This window comes from Notolabrus celidotus, chromosome 17, assembly GCF_009762535.1.
Source record: "Notolabrus celidotus isolate fNotCel1 chromosome 17, fNotCel1.pri, whole genome shotgun sequence".
Taxonomy (NCBI): Eukaryota; Metazoa; Chordata; class Actinopteri; order Labriformes; family Labridae; genus Notolabrus; species Notolabrus celidotus.
This window is the reverse complement of record NC_048288.1, coordinates 6,391,769-6,418,710: the sequence shown is the minus strand read 5'-3', so window position 1 is coordinate 6,418,710 and position 26,942 is coordinate 6,391,769. Positions and strand designations below refer to the sequence as shown.

At 41.7% G+C, this 26,942-nt stretch overlaps 1 protein-coding gene across 2 annotated transcripts; it reads left to right on the top strand.

Annotated features, from left to right (window-relative positions):
* Positions 1 to 21: 21 nt before the first annotated feature.
* On the top strand, positions 22 to 23,224 carry ppp1r16a (protein phosphatase 1, regulatory subunit 16A). 2 transcript variants are annotated; one of them, XM_034706103.1, is made up of 11 exons: positions 22 to 137; positions 13,694 to 14,778; positions 17,148 to 17,218; positions 18,523 to 18,668; positions 19,180 to 19,283; positions 19,997 to 20,121; positions 20,219 to 20,344; positions 20,432 to 20,507; positions 20,579 to 20,708; positions 20,822 to 20,984; positions 21,085 to 23,224. In XM_034706103.1, exons 2-11 carry the CDS (start codon positions 14,529 to 14,531, stop codon positions 21,610 to 21,612), a joined length of 1,719 nt encoding a protein of 572 aa, XP_034561994.1. In that variant the 5' UTR covers positions 22 to 137; positions 13,694 to 14,528; the 3' UTR covers positions 21,613 to 23,224. The 2 variants fall into 2 exon arrangements, with proteins under 2 accessions (XP_034561994.1, XP_034561995.1); XM_034706104.1 differs by lacking the exon at positions 22 to 137 and adding an exon at positions 13,238 to 13,377.
* Positions 23,225 to 26,942: the final 3,718 nt, after the last annotated feature.

The following is a 26,942-nucleotide window of genomic DNA, read 5'->3' as shown; positions in this document are numbered from 1 at the left end:
GTCCTGTGGGAGGAGGAGAGGGCGCAGGTCCGGTTGTTATGGTGAAGCATTTCCCCGGAGGTCTGGACGGAGCAGCAGCAGGAGGACAGCATTCAGTTACCGCAGAGCTGCTGCAGACACACCGAGGACCTCCTCAGGTGAGACTCTTCCCCACACTCTTCCTCTCACCGTACCTGCTTTGTTCCCCTCTCTTTATGAACCAAAGTGAGTTTTATTCAGAGATTATTTAATCCACCAGCCGCACGAGCTGCCGTGTAGCGGAACAGGTGAGCTAACCTGAGGCTAAAGTGACGTTAGCGTGACTGAATATCATTAAAAGCAGACTTTAAAGCTTCTACAGTGTTCTGAAAATGTGTTACACCGAGTTAGAGTCGTCCTCACGGGATAAACATGGTGGTATTAACTCTATCTTTAACCCGGTGAATGGAGCCAGGTAGCTTAAACGAGCTGCGGTCGTTACCTGTCAGACGAGCCACCTGTTGAGCCCTCTGGTTGATCCTGTCTGCAGACCGCTACACAGATAATCCTGCTCTGTGTGGGACAACAGAGCAGGAAAACATCCGATTTAAGATTATTTACTGAGACCAAAAGTGATCGATTAATTCTACCTTCTCTTTTTTTTCTTTTTTTTTTACTTTGTTTATTGTTTGTTTTATTACAAAAAATAAACATTTTGTACAAATAAAGGCATAACACTTGACAGTCAACTTCTCCTATTCAGCAAAAAAATAAATAACAAAGGTAATAATAATTATAAAAAAAACAGAGAAAAGGGTTAAACATATATATAAGTAAAATAAACAACAACAACAATAATAATAATAATAATAATATTATCAATCAATCAGACTTTATTTATAAAGCGCTTTTCATACATTGACATTGTAACACAAAGTGCTGTACATAAAAACAACTTAGAATAAAATAAATTAAAAATATAAAAATAAAAAGAGCCCCCCATCCTAATCCCAACCCAAGCCCCGACCCCAAACCCCACCCCATAATCCTAAAGTTAAGAACACAATATATGCAACAACAATAATAATAATAACAATGAAAATAAAATAATTAAATAAATGAAAAATAAAAAAGAAGTTGCTGAACTCAACGCAGGAAATAAAACTCACCAAAATAAAATAAATGAATAAATTAATCAAACACTAAAATATTAAACAAGTAAAAGAAACTAAGATGCTACACTTAAAAAAGTGACTAAAATTTGAACTATTTAATAAATAAATAAAGTAAGGTGAAATAAAACTGTTATAAGAATAAAACTAAGTTCAAAGCGACACTAAAAAGGTCGGTCTTGAGTCTGGTGTACATTCTGCTCCGTTCTGTTTATCTAGAAAACATGATTTCATATCTACAAAGTCTACCATGAAAAATAAACTAAGTTACTACAAGCACAGACAAGTTTACAATGTTGCTCTGGAATCAAAGCAGGGTGTTAGCTCCAGACCTCCACATGCTTTCTCAGGTTAGATGCTGATGTTTTGCAGGCTGTGATGAAGTTTGTGTGGTAAACAGATCAGAGATTTACAACAACACAAACAATCATTCTTTATTTCAAAACCTCAAACATGGGTTTAAAATATGGCCGTGGTGCTCAGGTAGAGAATCATCATCCTTCTCATTCATCGCCATCATCACCACGACTAAATGAACAGACTGATCTGAAGAACGTTTGATCTACGCTCAACCCAGGTACGGCTACACCACTGAGACAAACCAAACACAAGGACACCAACAGTTGTGTGTAAATAGTAAGAAAAGTCTATGGCAGAATTTAAGAAGTGAGCCTCAGGTATAATGAAAGGTTGTTCGTTTAAAGTTATCCTTCCATCCCCGAAGAGGAAGTCTGAGGGTGGTGCAGGCTGCGTCCACCTGATCAAAATGAGCTTTCTGGCATTAATTCTACCTTATAATTCAGCCGAATGGATTACATATAAAGAGATCAATGCTGCCACTATCAGTGATAAAATAGATGCAATGGATCTAATCAGTTATATGACACTTTTATATTACAAGATGCAGCTCTAAATCCAGGTTCAAGCTGCACCTGTAGTCCAGTTCTCAGAATCAGAATCAGAATCAGCTTTATTCGCCAAGTATGCTTGAACACACAAGGAATTTGACTTTAGTAAACTGTGCTCTCTTTGTACAAGGCATAGGAATAAGAATGAGAATAAGAACTACAATAAAAAATAAAATAAAAAATATAATAACAATAACCTTAGCTATAAATACAAAGAAACAACAAATAGGCTTGACTAATATGTACAGGCTAAAATAATATGATAAAGTGCAGTGGTGAGTAGCAGAGGTAGTTTTTACATTATAAAAATAGTAGTTAAATAGTACAAAAAATAGAAATATGGAATTCTGCTTGGAGAATTGTTGCATTGTGTATTTACATGTATATTTACAGAGAGTATTTATCCAACAGGTATGACACTGTTATGGTTTAGTGTTCATCAGAGTGACAGCCTGGGGGAAGAAACTGTTCTTATGGCTGGTTGTTTGTTCTGTTGATTTACTGTGTATTATAAGGTGGTATAAGGTGGTTAGACAAGTAATATGAACAGTAACATGATGAGTACAACGTTTAGAGAGAATCACAGGATGCAGGAATAATATAAGATTGCAGATTAGGCAAACTGACTGAAGATTACCAGTTCATGAATTATCCTGCAGAAAAGTCAATCTCACTCCAGTTGCAGCTCCGTATGTCATGATTCGTATCTTTTTGTTTCGTCATTTAGAGACAATAATTTACAGCTCACTAAGAGAACAGCAAACAGCTGCAACCTCAATCTTCTGTGGTTGTAATAATTATCAATCAATCAATCAATCTTTATTTACATAGCGACAAGCTACAACAAACGTTATCCTCAGACTCTCTCCAGAGCAGGTCTAGACCGTACTCTATGTTCTATTATGAACAGAGACCCAACATCAAGACAGGATAAGATCCAGTCCCATCTTACAGACAGGACGCAGTCTGATCTCATCTTAATCCACCATGAGCAGAGCACTTTGCAGCATTTAGCAAGTTACAGTGGTAAGGACAAACTTCCTTCAACAGGCAGAAACCTCCAGCAGGACCAGACTCATGTTAGACACACATCTGCTGAGACCGTGTTGGAGAGAGGGATAGAGGGAGATGAAGAGAGAGAGATGGTAGTGGTTAGATGAATAGTAGTAGTTGCAGCAGCTGGAGTCTGGCACGTCCACAGCAGCAGAGACCCAGAGGGACCTACGAGACAAGGGAGCTCAGGGACTCCAGAAAGGTCTATGGTTAGGAACTTTAATGGGACAGGAAGAGTTTAAGTAAGAGACAGGCAGAAAGAGGAGAGAGGGGGAAAGACAGGATCCCAGTGTGTCAATTCCCCCGGTAGTCTAAGCCTCTAGCAGCATAACTAAGAGCTGGTCCAAGCCTCTAACTATAAGCTTTATCAAAAAGGAAAGTTTGAAGCCTACTCTTAAAAGTAGAGAGGGTGTCTGCCTCCCGGACCCTGACTGTTACCAGCATGTTTCATTGATTTAGTGTTTGTTTACCTTTGCTAACTGAACATGTACTTGAGTTTAAAACTAAATCACCCGTTTATTTACCAAAACAAACCCACGGTTGTCCGTTCTTCTCAGGCCGGTCTCGCCGGTCTTGCTCACAAATATTGCCATGTGTGGTCAGAGTACTTCTTTAAGGCATTTCCTGAGTATGAATGGTCACATATTTGCAGGTCTCCCAATATAGACCAAGATTAGCTCGTAGTGCTCAGTGTGACGGAGGAAACGCAGAGGAAGATGACGGAGGAGATCATAAAAAGGTTGGACTGGTACTTTTATGACTGTAACCCTTGTGGTCTTACACGGAGGACTGGATTCAGATAGAAGAAGTGCATGTTTTACTGAACTGCAGATTATCTCAACTAAACAAGCACTTCACTGGAGACCGCAATAAACCTGAACCCAGAGTGGAACGTGATGTACTCACTGCAAAAACAGTTTTCCATCCTAATATAATATTATGATAAGACAAGTCCGGTGAATGACTCAACATTTCTTCAAAGGTCAAACTGTGTTTCTAAAGGTTTGGCTCTCTTGTCTACATTCCTTCTTTTGTAAACTCCCCCTTGTTGCTCTCCGTCCTTCCTCCTCTTCCTCCTCTTTTACATGCATGTCTTTAAATGTGCAAGAGGACGTCACATTCATAATCTGGTCCGTGGGCATGATTTAAAGGTTCTTTCTCTTTTCTCTCCATCTCTGCGGCTGCCTAACGTGACCCTGCTTCCTACGTTGGAGGAGTTGACGTAGGCTGTCCCCTCCCCATCCTTCCTCCTCCTCCTCATGTTCTCCTCTATCTCCTTCGCATGCTTTCCTCCACATCCTTTCGCCCTCTCATTTCATATCCTGTCATCCAGAAAAAGCAGCGACTCCCCGTCTGTTTGTCTCTAAAATTTCCAAATCTGTTTGCAAACCTTCGTACACACACACACGCGATTCTGTTGTTTCCCCTTAGCTTACTCTACTCCGGCTGCTCTGTGGCATTACTGAAATTGCTGAGTGATCATACGCAGCGGCTCAAACCATTACACATGACAGGACTTAATGTGGCCGCCCTTTCTCAAGTAGATCCCCCTCCTGCTTTCTCTTGCTGCAGAGGTCTTTGTTCTTTCTTTCTTTCCCAAGGTTTCATCCTCAAAAGTCCGCTTTGCTCCGGCAACAGAATACTTAACAGCGATCACTTTAAGTCGTATTTCCTCTCTGAAACAAGTTGAAGTTTCACAGGAACAGGAATAAACAGCCTTTCTGAGTATTAGGCAGGCAGTTTAGGCCAGTTGGCAGCGACTCAGATAGCAAGCAGGATCATTCCCGAACCATCAAGCTGCATTGACTCAGCATTGTTTGATTCAATGAGCCGCACACAACAGCTGAATCATGTCGTCTCGTCAGGGCAAACCATGAATGAAGCACAAAACGCTGTCTGCCTGTTTCTGCTGCTGGAGTCAGAGCAAGCGGCAACCTCCGGTCTAAAAATATGAGGCCAATGTGGAAGTGCTAAAAACTGCAGTTCAATCAGGAGAGACACAGTTTGAAGATCAAATGTTATTTCAAGGTTCAAGGTTCAAGGTTCACTTTATTGTCATTCAGTCACATTTAAAAAACATGAAGGAAAGAAACACATTACTCAGGTCCAGCAGTATACAGAATAGATAACAAGCTAAAACTAGAAAAGAAGTTTATTACAACTTAATGAATAATGAAACTTGACAGAAATCTTTGGCATGAGGACTCTATTGGGATAATTTGGTGAGCGTAGGATGTGTGAATTTGGCAGCAGAAGAAATCCCCCTAAAGTCCAGACTCTGGTGGTGGTGGTTGATGAGTTCCAGGAATTGAAGACTTTGTGGAGACCAGGTGGAGATAGGGAGGTGGAGGGGTGCACACCATCAATGCAAGAAGGAACTAGCTGGAGAGAGAGAGACACATTTAAAAAGACAGCAGAAAGTTGATCTGCTGACGATAAGGGCGTGCCACTGAGCTATTGATGACAGCCGCTGCTGATTAACCAATGACAGCTCCGGAGCATGCAGCTGGAGGCGGGTGAGCTATTGAACGAGGGAGAGGAGAGTTAAACAACTGCTGTGGTTGCTTTATAGTCTTCCTGTCTGAACTTTCACTAGAGCTACATTTCATCGAGGATCCACTTGAGGCTGGCTGTCCGGAAGCCACATACACACCAATTCAAAGAAGATGATCTTTACAGCAGAAATAAACATGTTTACAGCCTGGTTCAAAAAACGAGTGTAGTCTGGATAGCTCATTTCTCGATCGGGGCACACTGTACGGGGGTGAATTTTTTTCTAACGCGGCAATTTAGAAGATATTTAGATTACGAGTCTTCTAATGAGAGGAACAGCTGACTTGATTGACAGGTGGGAACACTGTAGCTGTTGGCTAGGAGACTCAAAGCCCGCCTCTTTATGTCACAATCAGACAGCAGTTGTGTTGAGTTCAACATTTCCAATATGGCTCCCGCCGACAATCGGCCTCAAAACAGATCTTCAGAAACAGATGGGTGACGTCACGGATACTACGTCCATACACTATACAGTCTGAGTCAGAGTGAAGGCTGAGCAGGAGTTTAGACCGGTGCATTATTATAAGTTCAGTCACAAGCTTGTACACACAGGTACCACCCTCTGTATGAGCCACAGCCTGTGTGTGCATTTATTCAGAGGGCCCTATTCATCCAGCTGTTGAATGAAAGTGTGTGTTCCTCTGCACATGTGGACAACCCTTCCTGTTGCGTCATCAGGTGGAAAAAGTCTACAAATGTCAGGTTGATGCAGGGACATTTTCCAAACACACATAATGTTAAATCATGTTCCTCACAGGCCGTTCGTGCTGCTCGCCGTGAAGCAGTGATCTCACCTTGTCTTTTCCCGTCCGTCTGTCTGCGCTCCGTCTGACTCAGAGTCACAAGGTTTAGAGCCACCATCAAATTCCTCATTTGTGCAGGAGCTTATGTTATAAGACTCAGACTCACCTGACTAACATTGGTGGTTCCATCCACTGACAGCAGACAACAAGCTCTCTGTCGGCCTGTAGCAGCGTGGAGATGAACCTGAGAGACATACACGAGTCAGGTGAGACTGGATATGTTGCTGGATTTTATAAGTTTCACCCAGAAACAATTGATTCATATATCTTAATATGCATCTATGTGTTAAGTCATGAAGTTAGTGTGCTAAGCAGAAACTTCTCTGGTTATTGGTTTCCTGTTTTCCTGTTTGCCTTCTTAAAGCAGACTTAGAAAATAAGTTAACCTTTTCTGATGTTTGGGCGACTTAGCTTTAAAACCTGATTGCTGAAAATGTACCTTTGACTTACTTTTGTACTAAAAGTACTTTAATTCAAGCAAGATGTGCCAACAAATAAGACGCTTTTCTTACAAGGCCTAAACAATCTGAGTAAAATTAGTGTTGATACTTTGTTAAATATAGTGCCAATGACATGAGGTGCAATAAGTAAATACTGTTAGCTATAGGGCTAATCAATAATGCCTTGCCATTAATATGACGACTTTAATCTGGTTGTTAACAAGCACAGATGACAGACGGCTTCTTGTAGTGTGATGCAGTGTGGCTTATTTTGACTCTGCTGGTGGTGCTAGCTCTGCTAATGTTAGCCACACAACAAACCTGTGGACATTGTTTACTCATAGACTCTGTGATCACGTGTTTCGCCGTGTTAAAAACATTGTTTTCAAGTCTTTTTTCACCTTTAGACTTGTCAGACTCTGTTTAAATGACTAGCAAATTAGTCATTTTGTAACATCCTTAGTGTATTCACTGTTCTTCGTGTTTTATTCAATACCTGTGTTTGAATCATGTCCGTTCTAAATCCTTAATAAATCCAAAAAGCAGGTTTATTTAAATCTCCAAATTGACACCAACTAATTTGAGGGTACTCATAGATTCACAACAAACTCTGTTCACAATTTTAATGTATTCTTCTTTTCCTTTATAATAGGTAAATAATTAAGATAAAAGTAGAATAAGAATAAAAACTAAAAATGTCAAATTTTTGTTTTTCCATTAACTTTTGGTTTTTCTTCTTTACTTTTGAGCAACTTTTGACTCTGAGCAGCGCCCCCTAGCATTAGTATTGCTTTATGTCTATTCCAATGATAAGTCAATTACACCTTTTAAAACATACAGATCTATATTTGTATGTAAATGGAACATACAGGAGCCTAAGGGGAGCAGTGGAGGAAGTTAAATTGAAAATTATTTGAATAAAAATCGTCCTTAATCCCAAATATGAATTAAAGCTCCTGTGAGCAACTTCTGACTTGTGTTGATTTTGGCGCCCCCCGTGGACAAAGTGTTACCTTATCTATTTGCAAATTTTGTCCTGTAGATGAAAAAGTAGTTTCTTCACAAAAAGATGTCATTCTGCTGTTTTTTAACAGTCGAAGGTATGACTCATCGAGGTTCTTTACAGAGCACAATGTTAAAAAATGCAGCGTAATGTACTTCACTTTGTCTGACACCTACCCCCGTCAGAGCTTTTAGGTATTCAAAAAACTATATAGGATATAACCTTTCTTTATGCCAACGGTCTTGTTTGATTTATTTGGGTTGTTAAGAGTCATTATATTAAATTCAGTCTTATTCGTAATCGGTTCAAAAATTACTCACAGGAGCTTTACCAAGCAGTAACCTCCGTTCTCAAAATATGAAGCCCATGCAGAAGTATTATAAACTGCAATTCATCCAGAATCTGCTTGAGGCTGGCTGCAGAAACACCAGAAACCACATACACACCCATTCAGAGAAGACGATCTTTGCAGCATTAATAAACATGTTTACAGCCTGGTTCAAAAAACGGCTTGGCTCTACATAGCTAATCTCTCTATTGGCACACACTGTACGAGGGGTGAATTTTTTCTAACACGACGGTTCAGAAGATATTAAGATTACGAGTTTTTGCCCAAATAAGGACACGACTGACTTGACTCCCGGACGGGAACACATAGCTTTTGGCTAGGAGGCTCAAACCCCGCCTCTTTACGTCACACTATGACTGGTCGAGTTCAGCATTTCCAATATGGCCACCGCCGCCGCCGATTGGCTTCAAAACAGGGCTCAGGAACAGATGGGTGACGTCAGAGATACTACGTCCATTATTTAGACAGTCTATGGCTTTAACCTATAAATGGATGTAACACCTAGCCCCTGATGAGCACTATACTCAGGCTTTAAATCTACACACACTGTGAGAGAAAGCATGACTGTTCATACTAAATAACTTAGTACTGCTTTTGTGATGATCAAGATGTGATTGGTTGGTCAGCCCTCGTCCTGTTGGATCATCCATTCTTGTAACCAGTTCGCTGCGTGTGAGTGTGCGTGAGTTGTAGTAGGCTGATTAGTGTCAGACTGCACGCTGAGAACCACTGAGCTGCTAGACTGTCACATAAAGACATCCACCCCATGCTGAGAGGACCTTTGACCTCTTGTGTCTTTTTCTGACCACAACCTTTGACTGTTTAGTGAAGTCTGAATGATGGCACCACGGGTACACGGTTTAGAGAGAGGACACCTGAAGACAGCCTGGACGAAAAAGTTAGAAATAAGAGACATGCATAAGGAGATCATGAGGTATGACCTCTGAGGGTTTATTTAGTTTATAAAGATGTGTCTCAATGCACAAAATAAGAACATATTGTATGACCTTTTATCAGTTTAACCCTTTCCTTTACATCCCCTCTTCCAGAAAAGTTCTGTTCCATGCATGTAAAGGAACAGAGTTTGTTAGCAGGACTGTTTTACTTCTGATGGATACACATGTTTGTTTGGACCTGCGTTGTTGTTGGGACATGATGTGTCTGCTGGACGGGGACAGTCCAGACTGAAGAGTAAACATCGGACCGTCTGAGCCGTCACTCTCACATACCCCGCACTGATTGGCTTAGACTCAGATTTGAGTTGTCCGTCTCACTTTGCTGAGACAGCTAATCAGAAAAACACTGACCTTTGCCCTGACTGTGTGTGTGTTTTGGTGTGTGTGTGTGCATGTTAATGTATTATGAGTGGGACAATGAGTGGATCCTTGTAAGCGTGACTTCGCTGGTGTAATCCAACCACACAGCCTTTTCATCCCTCTAAATCTCAGGTTATGTAATGTGTAAACCTAATTACCATCGCTGATGACCTCACCAGTGACCCGACAGATGATTTTTAGAGAGCCACGTCCTGCGAGGATGATTGATTGTCTGCTGAACAAGCATGTAAATACTTACAGGAGTTGTAAAAATCAGCCTCATTAATATAGACTAAGACAGTTCTGGTGTTAATGTGGATCATTATAGGTTGATGTAACACTTGGAGCTGAGTGCACAGAAGCTCAGCAGCGATGTCAGGTGAGCACACACCCTGCAGTCGGGCGAGGCAGCGTGTTCTTTTGAAGACAGTTTTTTTGTTATGGTCACATGAGCTCTGATTGTCCCCAGAGTAAAAATAGATGGAGACAGTAGAGACACATTAGTCATCTGCACAGTGAGCAGCACACACTGTAGCCTCGGGGCTTCGTTCACATGAATCTCAGTAAGGAAAGAGACAGAGGTATTTTGGAATAATTGTTATAACGCCTAGAATTGCAAGTCAAAGAAAGGTGAGATTACAAACACAATCAGCCACACTGCGTCGGTGGAAGGTGATTAAACTGAGTATGCTTAAAATTCCTGCCTCTGAAATCCTCCCAGTGAGAGTTGAAAGAGTATTTCACGCTGCTTGCTTGTTCATCCGACACCTGTAGTTAAAACGGACTTTAGTCAAGCTATAAAATGGACATCGGAGCATTTTGTGTGCAGAAATGTAAATATTTCTCCAGACTAGAAAAAGAGAGCAACTGATCTGTTTTTGATGTGTATTGTAACAACCTTTTTAGAAGCCGTTCTCACCGCTTCACTTCAAATCAAAGTCTTTGTTTCTCTTAAAAAGTCTGACGTGAGCAGTAATAAAACAGAATCAAATGGATCCTTTGAGAAAGTAGGGGTAACTTGTAAGCTGCATGATAGCAGTGTTTAAGACGTTTGAGACTGAGATCTTTATTCCACTGATCTTTCAGATTGCGTCTGGCATTATCCCTCTAATGCAGCAGTTAAGTTCCTGCAGGGATTTCACCCATTTACCTAATCCTCTCTCCTCTAAAGCCCCTTAAAATACCACAAAACATGCTCCACTTTTCTTACCTACACTCACTAAACACAGGTAGAAAACCAACTCTATGTGCCGGGCCTGTGTTGCTGCTTCAGTTTGTTTCATACTGACCTTCTAACATGAACACAGACTTTGGATAGCATGTTCATTTTTCCTGCAGGAGGAAACTCTCACACATGAAGCTTACATTCGTCAAATATGTCGCAATTCTGGTCCACGTTCACGTGTGTATTGTTGACGAATAATCCTCACAGTGGCCCACCAGCCTGTGGGGTAGCGTTAAGCTATTACCTCAATCTGAGGAAATCCTTACATTGTGGCTTGTGACAAAGGGTAAGAGGTCAGGTGTGCTAAAAATAGAAAAAGGGGACAAATAGCAGAAGACAAGAGAGAGGTTGTAGTTTTCCAAGGAGAAGGGCTAACAGGAGTGTGACATGAAGGTCTCTAAACAATGCATGTAAATAGACTGACTGCATTTATGAGTCCTGAGTATTCATAACATTACTTATACTTTCTCCTTTATTTGAGCTGACATTCATCACTGCTGACTGAATGGATTATCTATGGATTAAACAACTGTAATCACCTCCACGCCTAATGGTTCATGACAGATCTGTAAATCACGTAGACTGTATAATAAATCCACAAAGTCTCCATCACAACTCTTTTCTGAAGAGGAGTTTTGAAGCTTTTTATCTGCGGTTCCCATATTTGAAACGCTGAACCCAACCTAACTTCAGTCAATCTAGTGTGACACAAAGACGTGGAGTTAAGGCGGGCCTTTAGTCTTATAAAATAATTCCCCCCGCACAGTGTGTGCTGATAGAGAAATGAGCAACTCAGACCAAAACAGTTTTTGAACCAGGCTGTGAACATGTTTATTTCTCCTGTGAAGATTGTCTTCTTTGAATGGGTGTGTATGTTGCTATCGGAGTTTCTGCAGCCAGACTCAAGTGGACACATGAGGAACTGCAGTTTGAAACACTTCCGCACTGACTTCTAATCTTGACTTTTAAGACTGGAGGCTCCCACTCTGTAAATCATGATTAGATGACTTAATTCCACAGTAAAGTCTATTTTTTAAATAAATATTTATCAAAACTTCATAATTTTATCAGCTGTGTACCAGATTTGCATCACCAGACTAACTAAAAAATCCTTCAAACAAACTTGAGGCATGAAAAATGTTCAGTCTTTGCAAACTTGAGTACAGCTGCCACTTCCCAATCCTGTCACCTTCACATAAAGCGTTCTCTTAGCCTGGGCATGACCAGGACTACATTACACACTACTATACCCTATTATATACCTGTTTCATCAATCAATCAGTCAATCAGCCGATCAACCAATCAGACAGTCAGATATTTAGCACATAAAGACCCAACACTGGTCCACCAAGAGCAAGCCTTTAGCAACACTTGATAACAGCAGAAAGGAAGAAGTTCCTCTCAACAGGCAGAAACCTCGAGAAGAACCAGACTCATGGTGAACAACCGTCTGTCAAACTGTAAGGCCGTATCCACACAGCCATCAAAGAAGCATGAGTCGGAGAGATGTTTCAACTGCACTTGTTTTTACACAAGATAAGATAAAAGTGTGGAAGAAACAACTGCTAACATTTTCCAGCTTTGACTTTTGTTACAGTCACTAGAATCACTATGCTGTTCTGTGTTGTCACAGGAAACAATGTTTATTTATTGAGGCTTTTAATTGGTTTTGATCAATTGGTTGTAGGATTGGTGCATGGACAGGCAGAACCACAACCATATTTATTTCAGCATCTTTGCAGGATTGGATTAGATTTCAGTTTCAAACATGTAAACAGACAGCAAAAGGGTGATTCAGAAAGTGATAATATAACACAAGAAATGAAGCATAATAAAATAGAAGATTGTCAAATGCCTATTTGGTTTACGTATCTGAAAAGGAATAGGAAGAAGTACTCTTACTTAATCCCACCCAATCCCAATCCCATCTCCATAAATCATAGTTGATTAAATATCCAGCTGCATTACAGATACAAGCCTCAACTGATATTGATCTTAAACTTATCCAAATGTATAATTTTAATTACCAATTCTTTGTCTTTCCCTCTTCCCGGCACTTTTATATTAACACTCATCAGCCCACTCATACCAGGGCCATGATTTAAAGCTTGTTATTCCTGTGTCTGCACTTTACTAGTAATGTCAGATCCTGAGTCAGATTTGTATGTGTGTTTTAGACTTTGTATGTGTGTGTCTATCCTTAACATGCCATATTTGGTGATGAAGAATCAGTATAAGTTTGTAAAACATCTAGAGCTTGGAGCCTGTTTCTGTCGCCTGGTTGGGATAAATATGAAAAGAGGAACAAGATGCCTGTAGCCTTGTTATTATCACTCGCCCTGCCTCTGTTTCCTGAGCTGATTTATTGAGCGCTTTAATCCACAGCCTCCCACCCTGTCGTGTAGTCTGCTGCTTGCTGCCTCGGCTCTGAGGCCCAGGACCTCGGTCTTGTCCGTCACTCTCTCTATCTCACTGAGTGCCTCTCGTTGACCTTCCTCTCAGCGCTCACAGGCCTGGTCCTAAATAATAAATGAGTAGCCTGGAAAGAGCCCTGCGAGTGTGTGAGCCACGTAACACCGCTAGGAAGCTGACCAAAGGTAATAAGAGGGCTGAGTGAGGTTAGCAGGGCTGGTACTTGTACTGAAACGTGTCACAAAGCTGCTATTAAACCACTTTTACACAACTATGTCTGGCCTTGTGTGTATGCCAGGAGAGAAGAGTGTGTGTCAGGCTGCAGGGTGTGTCAATCATTAATGAAAAGCGTCCCAGTGTCTCGGGTTTCCTTCAGGAGAGGAGTGGGAGAGGAGGGCGTAGGGGGAAGGAGCTCAGGGGTTAAAGATAACAGGATTAGGAGAGCAGTGTGTCTACATTATACTGTAACACAGCACTCACGTTTTCTCTTCCTGTCCACAGTTGCAGACAGAAAAAAAACGTCATTGAGCAATGGAGCCTTGGAGCAGAGCTTCCCTCCTCTGAAGACCTGCTGAAAGTCCACCAACAACAACATCAACTCTGTTTTGGAGAAGTTTCCACTCAGCACCAAGGGACGCGTGAACCCCACCTCTGTTTGCAACTCAAATAGGCTCGTGTTCCTGTGAATGCACCTTTATATCTTTAACTACAGCTTTCTAACTGTGTGCCCTTCCCTCATCCATTTTCTCACTATGAGTTCTCTGAGACTTCTCCCTCTGTTGGACTTTGGACACACTCAACAACACTCAGGATTAGAAACCAAGATGGAGTATCTTACCTGGAGATAAGTCTGAGTTTTTTCTCTCTTCCCCAAGTTGTTGATATGGATGTGAGGACTGGTAGTTGTCTACAACCCACAGCTTGGATGGTGATGTTTCGGATATATTTCTCTCACCTTTTTTCCCTGGAACCATAAAAGTTATCGTATTGAAGATGGGAAAGAGACGTTGCAACTACTTCATATGTTGCTTTCCTCTAAAACCATGTAGATATCTGCCGTCTGATTGCACAACATAAGCCGTTTTGTCTCATCGTACTTGGACAGTTTTGCTTGTTGCTTTTTTACATGAAGAGATATTCTTACAGATAAACTGCAGCATTGTTTCTGCTCCCACAGGCCCTAACGTAGGCTTGTTTGGCCTTACAGAAGGGCCTCTCTAAGGGGCACAGGGAGCATATGAGAAATCTGGGAACCTGAACCTGTATTCAATATCCTGAAGAGAAACAGGAAGAGAAAAACAAAGCTGCAGTGACAGTTCATAAGTGTGGTGGTGGCATGGCAGCAGAACACGGTGAGCTGCTGTCTGAGATGGCCACCGTCGGGCGTCTGAGCGCCACCGAGCGCCTGAAGCACGCCCAGAAGCGTCGCGCTCAGCAGCTGAAGTCGTGGGCGCAGATGGAGAAGGACGCGGTGCGAGGGTCGAGGGCCAAAGCAGACAAAAAGAAGAAGGCGAGGACCACTAGAGTTACATTCCCAAACACGATCACCCTGCTGGACGCTGCTGCACGCTGTGACCTGGAGGAGGGTTAGTAGAAACACACACAGACACTTTCCCACACCCACAGCAAAAAGCCACAGAGAGGGTTCTTACAAAGTCAGATTGAAGCATTGAAACAGGAAAACACAGGAATTAACCCAACATGTACCAAACACACATCAGAGGAGGAAGCCAGGGGGTACTGTGGTTCAATCCCAACCTCCACACCCTCTGACTCACTGAGTATGCACACTCCTGGTGTGTGAGTGCTTAGTGCTGTCCAGAGCATGTACACATTTAGTCAACTTAATGATCAAACATCTTGAAATTTTAGTCAGCACCACAGTTACCGGTCACAACAAATAATTCATATTTTTAATAGTGTAGGCCTGAAGTAGGGATGTAAATTTCAAGTATTTTCAGTGGTCAATCTTTGGAAATGTTAACGATCAATTATCGATTAATTATTAAAAAAAACATAAACGTTTTCCTCTTCAAAAACAATGCCAAATGTGTTTTTTTTCTCCCTAAATCAAAATTTCCTTCACAACACAATGTATATAACTGACAGTATTGAATATCTACTGATCATATTGAGGTTTTTCAAAATGTTAAACACGCTGAATATCAACGTGTGGAGCAGGCTCGTAATCTCTGCGGACATACAGTCATAAATGTGAAGGCTCAGACTTCATCAAGGGAACTGAACAGAAACATATTTCAGACTCACAGTGTCCAGTCTTCTGTCTACTCGTTCTTATTGAGAAAAATAAACATGTGAACGCGGTCAGATGTCAGCCGGGAGCGCAACTGAGTCATAATCAGTCCATTGGTGGAGAAAAAAAGCGCTCGTGGAGACCTGTCACTCAGCCGCATCCCCCAGCTGAGCGTCTCCACTGTGCGCTCAACACCTTCAGTCAGCTGATTCACATGGAAACATGCTTTAAACTGAAAACACCTCCCTGATAGCTGAACCAAATATGAGACCACGCGATGTTTGTTCCACGTGATAGAAAATTGAAAACAGAAAAACGTGTTTGAGTAAGTTCTTAACAATCAGTTAATCGATACTCGATGAATTGTTAACATCCCTAATCTAGACACCGCCTGCATACAAATTGATCTCCATTTTCTGTGCTGTGCCAAGAGACGCCATCTGTCCTTTGTGCTTGTTTACATCTGGGTAGCTTAATAGCTACTGCCATGGCGCTACAATGCTCTACAACCTGGATGTAAACAAGCACAAGGGACAGAGGGAGTCTTTTGGCACAGCAATAAAAAAGGAGAAAAGGTTGTATGTAGGCTGTGTCTGGTTAAACTGACATTGAAGAACGAGCATAGGCATGTGGATGTTAACCGAAGGCTGGTGGTGCTGATGGTAGCCACACTCAACAAACCAATTTGGCATGACCTCTAGTCTCTGTGGTCCCATTAAAAAATAAATAGTTTGAAACTTTGTTTTTTGTCAAATCTTCAAGTGCGGGAGAGCTCTGGTGTGGGGTTGACAAAGCCGAAAGACCCACTTTCTGTCAGTGGGACTTACTCTGAATTTATTACAGACTTGGTCACATTAAGGATGGGATTGTCCTGCTCTAGATTAAATGTAAATGTTTATGTAGTTTTCTGTTAAGATTGAACAAATCAATCTAATTGGAAAGGGAAAACAGGAAGTACATGTATTTGTAAGTGGCAACATTTGGCAATCCCTCCTGTAATTACTTCTAGCACATTTGAAGAGTTGTTCATGCTCTTCATTTCAATAATCGAAAGGATTAACATCATCTGACTCATGCAAATTACATACTACTATTTTTGTATTATGTAATGGCACATTTTGTTTCCATACAACGTGTGATGCCACAATAGTTGGTCCCATTACTCACACACTGAGTCACCGCACACCTGAGGACCTTGAAGTCCATGGGGGGGATTGGGATGGGGACAGTGACTGCTTCATTTGGCTTCCTTGTTTTGTGTTGACTTCCTGACATGCTGCTCCATACAACACGGAGTAAAGGAAGCTATTTATGCATAATTCATCCATAGGACGTCACACAGTCAACCTTATTTGTTTAAACTGCTTTTAATGTACACCACAGGATCAAAGCTAATTATAGCAACACTTATTCTGTTCATTGTTAACCTGCACACACACACACACACACACACACACACACACACACACACACACACACACACACACACACACACACACACACACACACACACCGAACGAGTTCCTTTTATCTATTTATGAGCAGATACAGTTTGGCCAAGGGTTATAATGTTTATCTGTAAAGGACTATGCTCAGAGTCAGTTGCAGTGTTGTTTCAGTGTGTTTCAGTGTGTTTCAGTGTGTTTCAGTGTGTGTGTGTGTGTGTGTGCGTGTGCGTGTGCGTGCTTCTTCTTCTTCCAGTGAGGGAGCTGCTTAACGGTGGTATCAGCCCAGATCTGGTCAATGAGGACGGACTCACAGCCCTACATCAGGTACACACACACCCTGGCTGCCAACTGTGATGTCTGAAAGGCCAACACATACCCTGTTAGAACTCTTTCAGCTCGCTTTTAGCTCCCGGTTACAAACACACACACACACACACACACACAGACACACACAGACAGGTATTCCCCCCTACATGGTCAGCAGCTAACACAAGCACAGCTTTACACACTTTGTCAAGCCCTTACCTTGACATGGCCGGCCCCTTTGTGTGCAGCAGATGTGTGTTTATGTACAGTGCAGTCACAGTTTCTAGCTCAGAGCGTACTCAATCAATCAATCTTTATTTGTATAGCTCCAAATCACAACAAACGTTATCACTTTTACAAACAGAGCAGGTCTACATCACTCTATGTTAAATTATGAACAGAGACCCAACACCAAGACAGGATAAGACTCAGTCTTACCCCCACCTTAATCCACCATGAGCATTGCACCTTGCAGTGTTTAGCTAGTTACAACAGTGAGGAAAAACTTCCTTTAACAGGCAGAAACCTCGAGCAGAACCAGACTCATGTTAGACACACATCTGCTGAGACCGAGTTTGGTGTGGAAAGAGGGATAGAGGAGAATAAGAGAGAGAGGGAGCGGTGATAGTGATGAGACGAGTAGTAGTAGCTGTTGCTGCTGGAGTCCAGCACGTCAGTATCAGCTGGAGTCTGGATTGTCCACAGCAGGAGGACGTCTACAGCAGCTCAGAGGAACCTAGGAGACAAGGGAGCTCAGGGACCTCAGAAAGGTCTATGTTAGTAACTTTAATGGAACAGGGAGAGTTAAAGTAACAAACTTAAACAGTTTGTACTTTATTGTGTCTGAACCAATCTGAAGTCAGTTTACATGAGCTGGCTGATTTGTTCCCACCATGTGTAGTTTGAAGTGAGGACACATTGCTGTGGATGACATTTCTTTCCTGATAAGTCAGTCAGATTTAGACAAACTCATAATAAGACCAGGTAAAACTGCAGACAGACAATCTTCACTGTGTAAATGGGCACTGCCCCCCCCCCCTACAAGTTACCTCTTACATGTGCTGCTATGAATTCATGAGAGAGGTATTTGTGTGCACAGAGGACTCTTTATGAAATCAGTTGACTCTGCTCTTCCCCTTGAAAACTTTGTGTTTGCACAGCAGAGGGTTAGGCCGTGCATGCAAATGTCTTCTATTACATGAGGCTGTTTATCAGCTGCCATAAATTCATCATGCCTGCAGTGTGTTTTCTGTTCTGTGTCCTCTGTGCTGCATTGATGGGCATATATGTATATTTTTTAATACCCAACTCTTCCTCCTCAGTGCTGCATCGATGACTTTGTGGACGTAGTGCAGTGCCTGCTGGATGCTGGTGCCAACGTGAACGCCTGTGACAGTGAGCTGTGGACTCCGCTGCACGCTGCTGCCACCTGCGGACACACCGGGCTAGTGCAGCTCCTGATTCAGTCGTGAGTGTACCCATGAGCTGCGCTCCTCCATTCTCACTGATATGATAGAAAGTCTTTCCAGATGTCTTAACATTTCTTTTAAATGCAGACATTCAGAAGTTTGTAAGACTTATGTCACAACTATTTGCAGAAATGTGTAGCTTCACTCTAAGATTCAGGCAAACCGGATATTATCATCTAGACTGAGAACTGACACAACTATGGTGAGAGGATCTGCTTTACATACAGGATGCAAATATGGCTGCAGCTCGACTTTAGAAGCACACTGCAAGTAAATGAATATTCTGTCAGGGTGTGTCACTGCTGCTCAGATTGTCTTTGCACATGGGTGTGTACATACTTGTGTTTGTCGTGTGTGTGTGTGTGTGTGTGTGTGTGTGTGTGTGTGTGTGTGTGTGTGTGTGTGTGTGTGTGTGTGTGTGTGTGTGTGTGTGTGTGTGTGTGTGTGTGTGTGTGTGTGTGTGTGTGTGTGTGTGTGTGTGTGTGTGTGTGTGTGTGTGTGTGCTTCTAGTGGGGCTGACCTGCTGGCTGTAAATGCAGACGGAAACATGCCCTATGACCTCTGTGAGGATGAGGCCACGCTGGAGCTGCTGGAGATGGTTATGGCTGAACAGGGTCAGTAAATGGAGTCAGATCAAACACAATGTTAGTTTCTCCACCTTAAAGGAAAAGCGGTCATCAATCATAAACCCTAAATTTAAAAACTACGTATAAACTCACATTCAGAGACGGTCAAAACAGTGTGTAATTGGCATCTTTGAATTTCAAGGCTCACATCAAGTGTGTTACTAAAAAGCTGAAGGTATTAATCAGATTTTCTTTCACAAAGAGATTCAGGGCAACATTTCCTCCCACTTATCCTCTCTTAATCCCAGGGGTTGGAAATTGCAACCCTTGCCCGCTGCATGTTGTGCAACTGATTGTTCCAAAAGTTTTAGGAGGGATTAGGAAAGAGAGCGTTTTGCACACAAGGCCTGAAACAAGCTACAAAAAATTAAGATTACAAGTATGTTTTAAATCATTGTAAAGTCCAGGCTGTCTGTGTTTGAATGTTTCATCTGTTTATTGTAATCTTTCTTAAACCTACAGAGGATGTTTGATTTTTTTATTGTTTAATTCTTTTAGAAAGAAGATTCATGACAGTATATTGTCTATTCTTTTAAAAGACGTCCTCGCCCCTGTATGAATCTGTCATATTTGATATCAGGTGTTACACAGCAGTGAACAGACCAAGCCAAAAATAAACCAAAGACAGCTTCACGCTCAGACTGTTAGTGTTTGTGTGCCAACTAGAATCATAACTTGTGTGTGTGTGTGTGTGTGTTTAGGTATAACTCAGGACCGTATCGATGAATGTCGAGAGGCGAAAGAGGCGGTCATGGTCACCGACATTCAGGCTCTGGTTCAGAGCGACGTGGACTTAAACGCTCAAGACGATAACGGAGCAACACTGGTGAGAGGGACAAGTATCCACATCTGTGACCTCAGAGTACACTCACAGTTTTAAGTGCTGTGACTTTAATAAAGGATGTGTGTCTTATCTTCTGTAGCTTCACATAGCATCAGCTAACGGCTACATGTCTGTGGCGGAGCTGCTGCTCGAGCACAGGGCTCAGGTGGAGCTGAAGGACTCTGATGGCTGGACGCCGCTGCACGCCGCCGCCTGCTGGGGTCAAGTACGTACTGCGTGCAAAGAAAACATCAGAACATTCCACCTTTCTTCATGAACCTATCACTGACTCTGTTTGTTTTTTGTGTCATAGATCCAAATGGTGGAACTGTTGGTGGCCCATGGAGCCAGCCTGAACACCAAGTCCATCCTGGAGGAGACTCCTCTGGGTAAGACAAGGCAGCCACCTTTTGTTATGTTGAGAGTAATACTTCACTATACTAATACTTTACCTTCTTAGATGTGTGTGTGGACGAAGAGGTCAGAGCCAAACTGATGGACCTGAAGCACAAACACGATGCCATCATGAAGAGCCAGGACCGGCAGAAGGGCACGCTGCAAAGACGAGCCTCAAGCGCAGGCAGTCGAGGGTGAGAGTGGATGTTTGTGCAGAGAGCTCAAAGGAGTGTGAAAAACACACAACAACACAAAGTTGGAGCAGTTTAGTGCTTTACTCAGCTCTCTCTCTTGTTTGTGTTTACAGTAAGGTGGTGCGACGTGTCAGTGTGAATGAGCGCTCCAGTCTGTACCGGCGGGAGCATCACAAAGAGGCCATGGTATGGCAGGAGCGTGGGCGGCAGCCAGAGCCACAGGACGACGACGAGGACCGACAAACAGATAATGAGCTACACCAGCATGCCACAATGGTGAGTGAGAACAGGGTCCTGGGTGTTTTTAAGAACAATGTCTCACTTTGACTCACTTTTCAAAGAGATGAAGCTGATCAGTGTCACACGTGGTCCTCAGGTTGCGGCTGCCGATGCAACGTCACGTTCAGAAGAGCTGGAGGCTGCAGACAGGAAAATAGTGTCCAGTCTGGGTAACGGAGGGACTTCTGTTTCTCTGGCCTCCTCTGTGCCAGGAGAGCTGTGGATTGGTGGAGGTCTCATGGACCGCAGCGCCTCCTACCAACTCAGCCCTGCACCTGTAGCCGGGTCTGCAGACAGCGAGGGGGCAGACAATATGACTCGGGAGAAATCCCACCACACCCTGGCCGACTTGAAACGCCAGCGGGCGGCTGCCAAGCTCAACAAGTACCCAGCACCTCCCCCACCCCTGCCCCCCACCGCAGAGGAGCGGCCTTCTAGCGCAGCTGGCGAGGTCACAACCACGCAGGCTCCGGTAGAGTTTCAGCTGGCCCCCATTCCTGTGGAGGAAGTCTCCCCGAGCCAGGTGTACTTCACCCAGGCAAGCGGAGATCCTCCATTGCTGAAACTCAGAGCGCCCGAGGAGGAACAGCCGAACAATAAGGAGCCATGCTGCGGACTCATGTAGACACACACACACACACACACACACACACACACACACACACACACACACACACACACACACACACACACACACACACACACACACACACACACACACACACACACTGCCTACAGAGAAGCGGGCATGTTACACTCCAAAGTGGCAAACAGCTGATTAAACAGACATGCCTGAGGTGAACCATTGCAGACTCCAAGTTAAGGCCACATGCCAATGAGCGTCTAAAGCACATTTCAGTGAACTGAAGCACCGTCTTTGTGCTCATTAAACCTTTAATCAGTACACACTAAACACTGAAGGTCTTTGGATGTCTCTCTTATGTGGGGATTTATGATTCATTGTGAGTCCAGAGTTAAGTTAGCAGCTTGCAGGAGAAAAAGTGTTCCAATCAGATTTCCTTTTTCACTGATCATCACTTCCCTCGTTTCTCAACCTCACCGCTCACCACGATGACTGTTCTCTGTAAAAGCTCTGAATCATGGTCAAGATGAAATATTTATTTAAACTTTATTGAAATTAAAGCTAAAGATTTGTTTTTTATAATTATGAGTTTAAATTCCTTTGTTTCTTTACTGAGCGTCCTTAATGGTACATGATCTTTACTCATACATTCACTCTGTGATTAAGAGGTTTCTTTCATGGTTGGGAGATTGCTTTGTTGATACTCAATAGTCCAGTTTACATTTGAGCTTCTCTGAATTTACAGACACACAGCGGTGTAATCAAGGAACGTGTCCTTGTTTATTTTCTTGAACTGAATATGTAATGGTTTTCTCTTCTTTTTCAATGCACAGTCTAAATCTCATTCTTTGTAAGGGTGCAATTTGTAAATTAAGTGTTTGTCTATAAGAGAATGTGACCTGATCTATATTTAAATCAGTGGATAATCACTCAGCCTATCTTTAATCTCAGATTTCTATTTTTCTGTCAGTATTTCTATTTTTCTACCCCAAACTGAATCACATTATTTATTCTATCTAATGCTAAGTAGGACTACAAGTGTACACTTCTTGTAACCATTTTTTAAAGATAAAAGTCTAAACGAGATATTTATCAAAGAGATTATGATTTTTTTATCAAGCTATCGAAACTTGTCATATGATTGTGTGTTACAAATTTGTGCCTTCTCTTGGTGGCAGATTTGAAATCTTTCTGCAATGCTTGCACAAAGTTCTCGAAGTTAATTTGGTGAGGAGTGGGGTAAAATAATGTAAATATCACACGTGGACTCCAACTTAATGAGCTTCCAGTGCACTCCAATTTCAGTCATCCATTTCAGATTTATTAGTGATTTGTACTGAGCCCTATTTAGAAAAAGAAAATATAAAAACATGTTTTCAAAAAATGATAGTTGTTTGTGTTTGTAAAAGCATGATGGTTCTTTTCACAGTGATTTCTGGGAAGGTTTTATAAAATATTTTCCAGCTGTAGGCCTATTCCCTCCGTATTTTCAAGCTTCTACACTTCCAATGGTATCCCCCCTTCCTTCCCCCATTTTCCTTTAATGTATGCAGTAGAGTGTGTCTTAAGATTTGATAAGCCCTTATATAAACCTGAAATAATCTTACCTATGACATCCGAATTGTATGCTTTTTTAAACATTCCTAAAAAAACATATACTTGCCTCTGTCACATTTTTCATTTTCATATTGACATAATGTCGGATCTGTAAATATCGAAAGAAATCTTGTTTATCCAAAAGATGTTTCTCTTTAAGTGTCTCAAAACTGAGCATCTCTCTTCCTTTCTTTATCATGCACAGAGCTGTTATTCCTTTAGTGTCCAATCCTTAAATCTAGTATCTAATGTATTAAGTGCAGAGTCTGAGTCATATGCACACCATTTCAAAACTGCTGTGTCACTTTCTACTTTATTGAACAAAATGATAGTTCATGTCATTCAAAGAAGGGGAATCAGCCATCACAAGGGCTTCATACACCACACTTCTTCAGGACTCTGATTTAGGGTTACAGAATATAATTTTGTCTCCATCTTGTGGTCAAAGTGAGAACTTGCTAATTTCACACGCACTCCTCAAGTGTTTTTTCTCTTCTTGCATCATGTGGCCACTTACTCAGAGCACATCTCAGATGTCGCTGCCTGGTCTGATCCACCTGCCAAGGAAGCACATGACACACGCACAGTAGCCACTCCTGTACACTGTGTTATAAAATCATGACAGCAGTAAAAGTGTAAGATTATAACAACCGGCCGTTTGATTGTAACTTCTTGTCTTATCTTTGAAAACTTGTTTCAGTGTTTTTGTTTATGACGCTCTCAGGCAGAAAGTCAAACAAGCACAAACACGCACACAGCTTTATACCGTGAGCAGGACGTGTGTGTGTGTGTGTGTGTGTGTGTGTGTGTGTGTGTGTGTGTGTGTGTGTGTGTGTGTGTGTGTGTGTGTGTGTGTGTGTGTGTGTGTGTGTGTGTGTGTGTGTGTGTGTAACAGTTGTGCATTGGGTGTGTTATAAATATAACCTACTTATGTTCAGACAATTTTGAAATATCAAACACTGATTTAAAGTATTACCTGCACCTCCATGCTGATCTATCTTATGAAATGATATGTAGGTCAGATAGATCAGATTATAGTGAGTTCAGCTGCCAAATTACGCACTGCATAACACACAAAAGTCACAGGACATCACATGCTCATATGTGAACTGTTTTAGTTTAGGATATCGAATGTCTTTCCCAAGACCTTTCCAAGACGTCGGGGGATTTATCTGTCCCACACGAGTAAGATAATCATGTTCCTCTCTCTTGTCCAAACAAAACACAAGTAAAGGATAATCTACCTTTTCTTTTTAAAATGTGCTCCTGATTCCAACTTGTCATCTGTTTTATCAGCTTGACAGACAGACAGTGATTCTCTTTGCTGCACCAGTATGCAGGTGTGGTATCCTTGTAAGGGCAGAGGTCACAGACAACATTGTAAACCAAACCTGTGTTATGTTGTAAAGAGTTGTGTGGTGTGTAACAGTCTGAAAATGCACTGGTGTTTTTTTTTCTTAATAACTGCTGTAGACTGTTTTTGTTCTGTTTCTCTTTATCTTCACTTGAAACAGTGTGAACCCCGACTGATCACCCCATAACTCTTACCGAGGGTAGACTCTTCCACAAGGCTGCAATCAACTCTGTTTTGGTAAATTACATTAGCATTGTAGTGAAATGAAAAGCTTCTCCAATCTGAGGGTTTTTCTCTGAAATCTCTTTGTTCATAATGCAGGGCACATGATAGATTAAGGGAGCTGTGACAAAACATACTGCCCCATGATTTCATGCATGACTGACACACTGAAGCAGTGATGGAAGACATACACTTCTTGTAACAGAGCACTTAATGTAAAGCTCCTCAGCCTTTATAATGACAGATTAATTTACTCCATTTGATTTGCAGAACAGCACAATTTATACACAATGTAATTAGTCTCTAATCCAGATTTCAGGTAGAATCATAGGGCTTTGATCTAAGCAATTCAATAATAGGAATACTAATGGGTTGCTGAAAGTAATGGTTTCTTTGTATAGCAACTTGTTAACAACATATTACTTTGCTTATATTATTGTTATTTAGGTTGCTTTATTTTCACAGCAGCAAAACGCTTTTTATCTTGGAGGACACTTTAATGTGTCGGCGTCAGTGTTGGACAGTCACAGAGTAAGTTTACTTAAGTATTATTTTTTGGGGAGAACTTATTACTTTTACTCTTCTACATCTGAAAGATACATATCATACTTTAGACTCCTCTACATTTCTACCAGTGCTCTAGTTACTCACTACTTTATCTTTGAAGTCAGCTGATGAATAAAAAACCGTAAACTGTTGGTGTCCTTGTGTTTGGTTTGTTTCAGTGGTGTAGCCGTACCTGGGTTGAGCGTAGATCAAATGTTCTTCAGATCAGTGCGTTCATTTAGTCGTGGTGATGATGGCGATGAACGAGAAGGATGATGATTCTCTACCTGAGCACCACGACCATATTTTAAACCCACGTTTGAGGATTTTAAATAAAGAATGATTGTTTGTATTGTTGTAAATCTCTGATCTGTTAACCACACAATCTTCATCACAGCCTCCAAAACATCAGCATCTAACCTGAGAAAGCATGTGGAGGTCTGGAGCTAACACACTGCTTTGATTCCAGATGAACATTGTGAACTTGTCTGTGCTTGTAGTAACTTAGTTTATATTTCATAGTAGACTTTTTAGATATGAAATCATGTTTTCTAGATTAACAGAACGGAGCAGAATGTTCAACCTTGCATTCATGACTGAACTCATGCTTTGTGAAAATACATTTAGAGATATTTTAAAAAGTACTTTGAATACTTAAGTATTTTTAAAAGCAGGTACTCCAGGACTTTAACTCAAGTCATAATCTGACTGAACAACTTTCACTTGTATTGGAGTAATGTTTGACCAGGAGGATCTATACTTGACTGAAGCAATGAAGACGTGGACTTTGTCCAACACTGGTCGGCGTAGTAAATGATCAATCAATCAGACTTAATTTGTAAAGCGCTTTTCATACAATGATATTGTAACACATAGTACTGCACATAAAAACAACTTAAAATAGAATAAATACATTTTTAAAAAGCGAAGACCCCCATCCCAATCCCAGCCCCAACCCCAAACCCAACCCACAATCCATATGTAAAGCTAATAACATGATATATGTAAAAAATAATAGAAATAAAAAAGAAGTTGCTGACATCTTAATGATAATCGTACAGTGGCTGAAGTTCATTTAGCTCCTTAACTTTAATCTTGTGCATGACTCCTCAAAAACTGGTGCCTGCCTTGAGCATTTTAGCTTCTTTCAGCCTGTTGTTTTGGTTGTGCAGTCTGGATTTTTAGAGGTTAGATTCAGTAGAATTAGTCTCGAAAGACCCAGATAATTTTGTAGGAGTTGGCCAACACAACTAAATATTATGATATCTAATTACCTCGAGGCTGAGTTCCATTCAAGGGACAGCTGTTGTTGAGCCGGGTCTACTGGATGTGTATAAGAGCAACAAAGAGTTTCATTACTCCTTTGTTGAAACTCAAAATGAACTTTGTCAAGTTAGCTGGGGTGTCAAACATGCAGCCAACGGGCCAAAACTGGCCCGCCAGAGGTTCCAATCCGGCCCACGGAATGACTTTGCAAAGTGAATAAAATGACAGAGAAGACATTAACTGCAATTTTTCAATAAAAGTAACTGCTATTTCAGATTTGTCCTCTGGGGGTCGCATAAAGTCATAGTGCTGATTGAGCGCACCTGAACAGCGCTTTTTTCCTCGAAGTGAGAAAATAGATTACTTGCAGTTTGCATAATACAGTTGA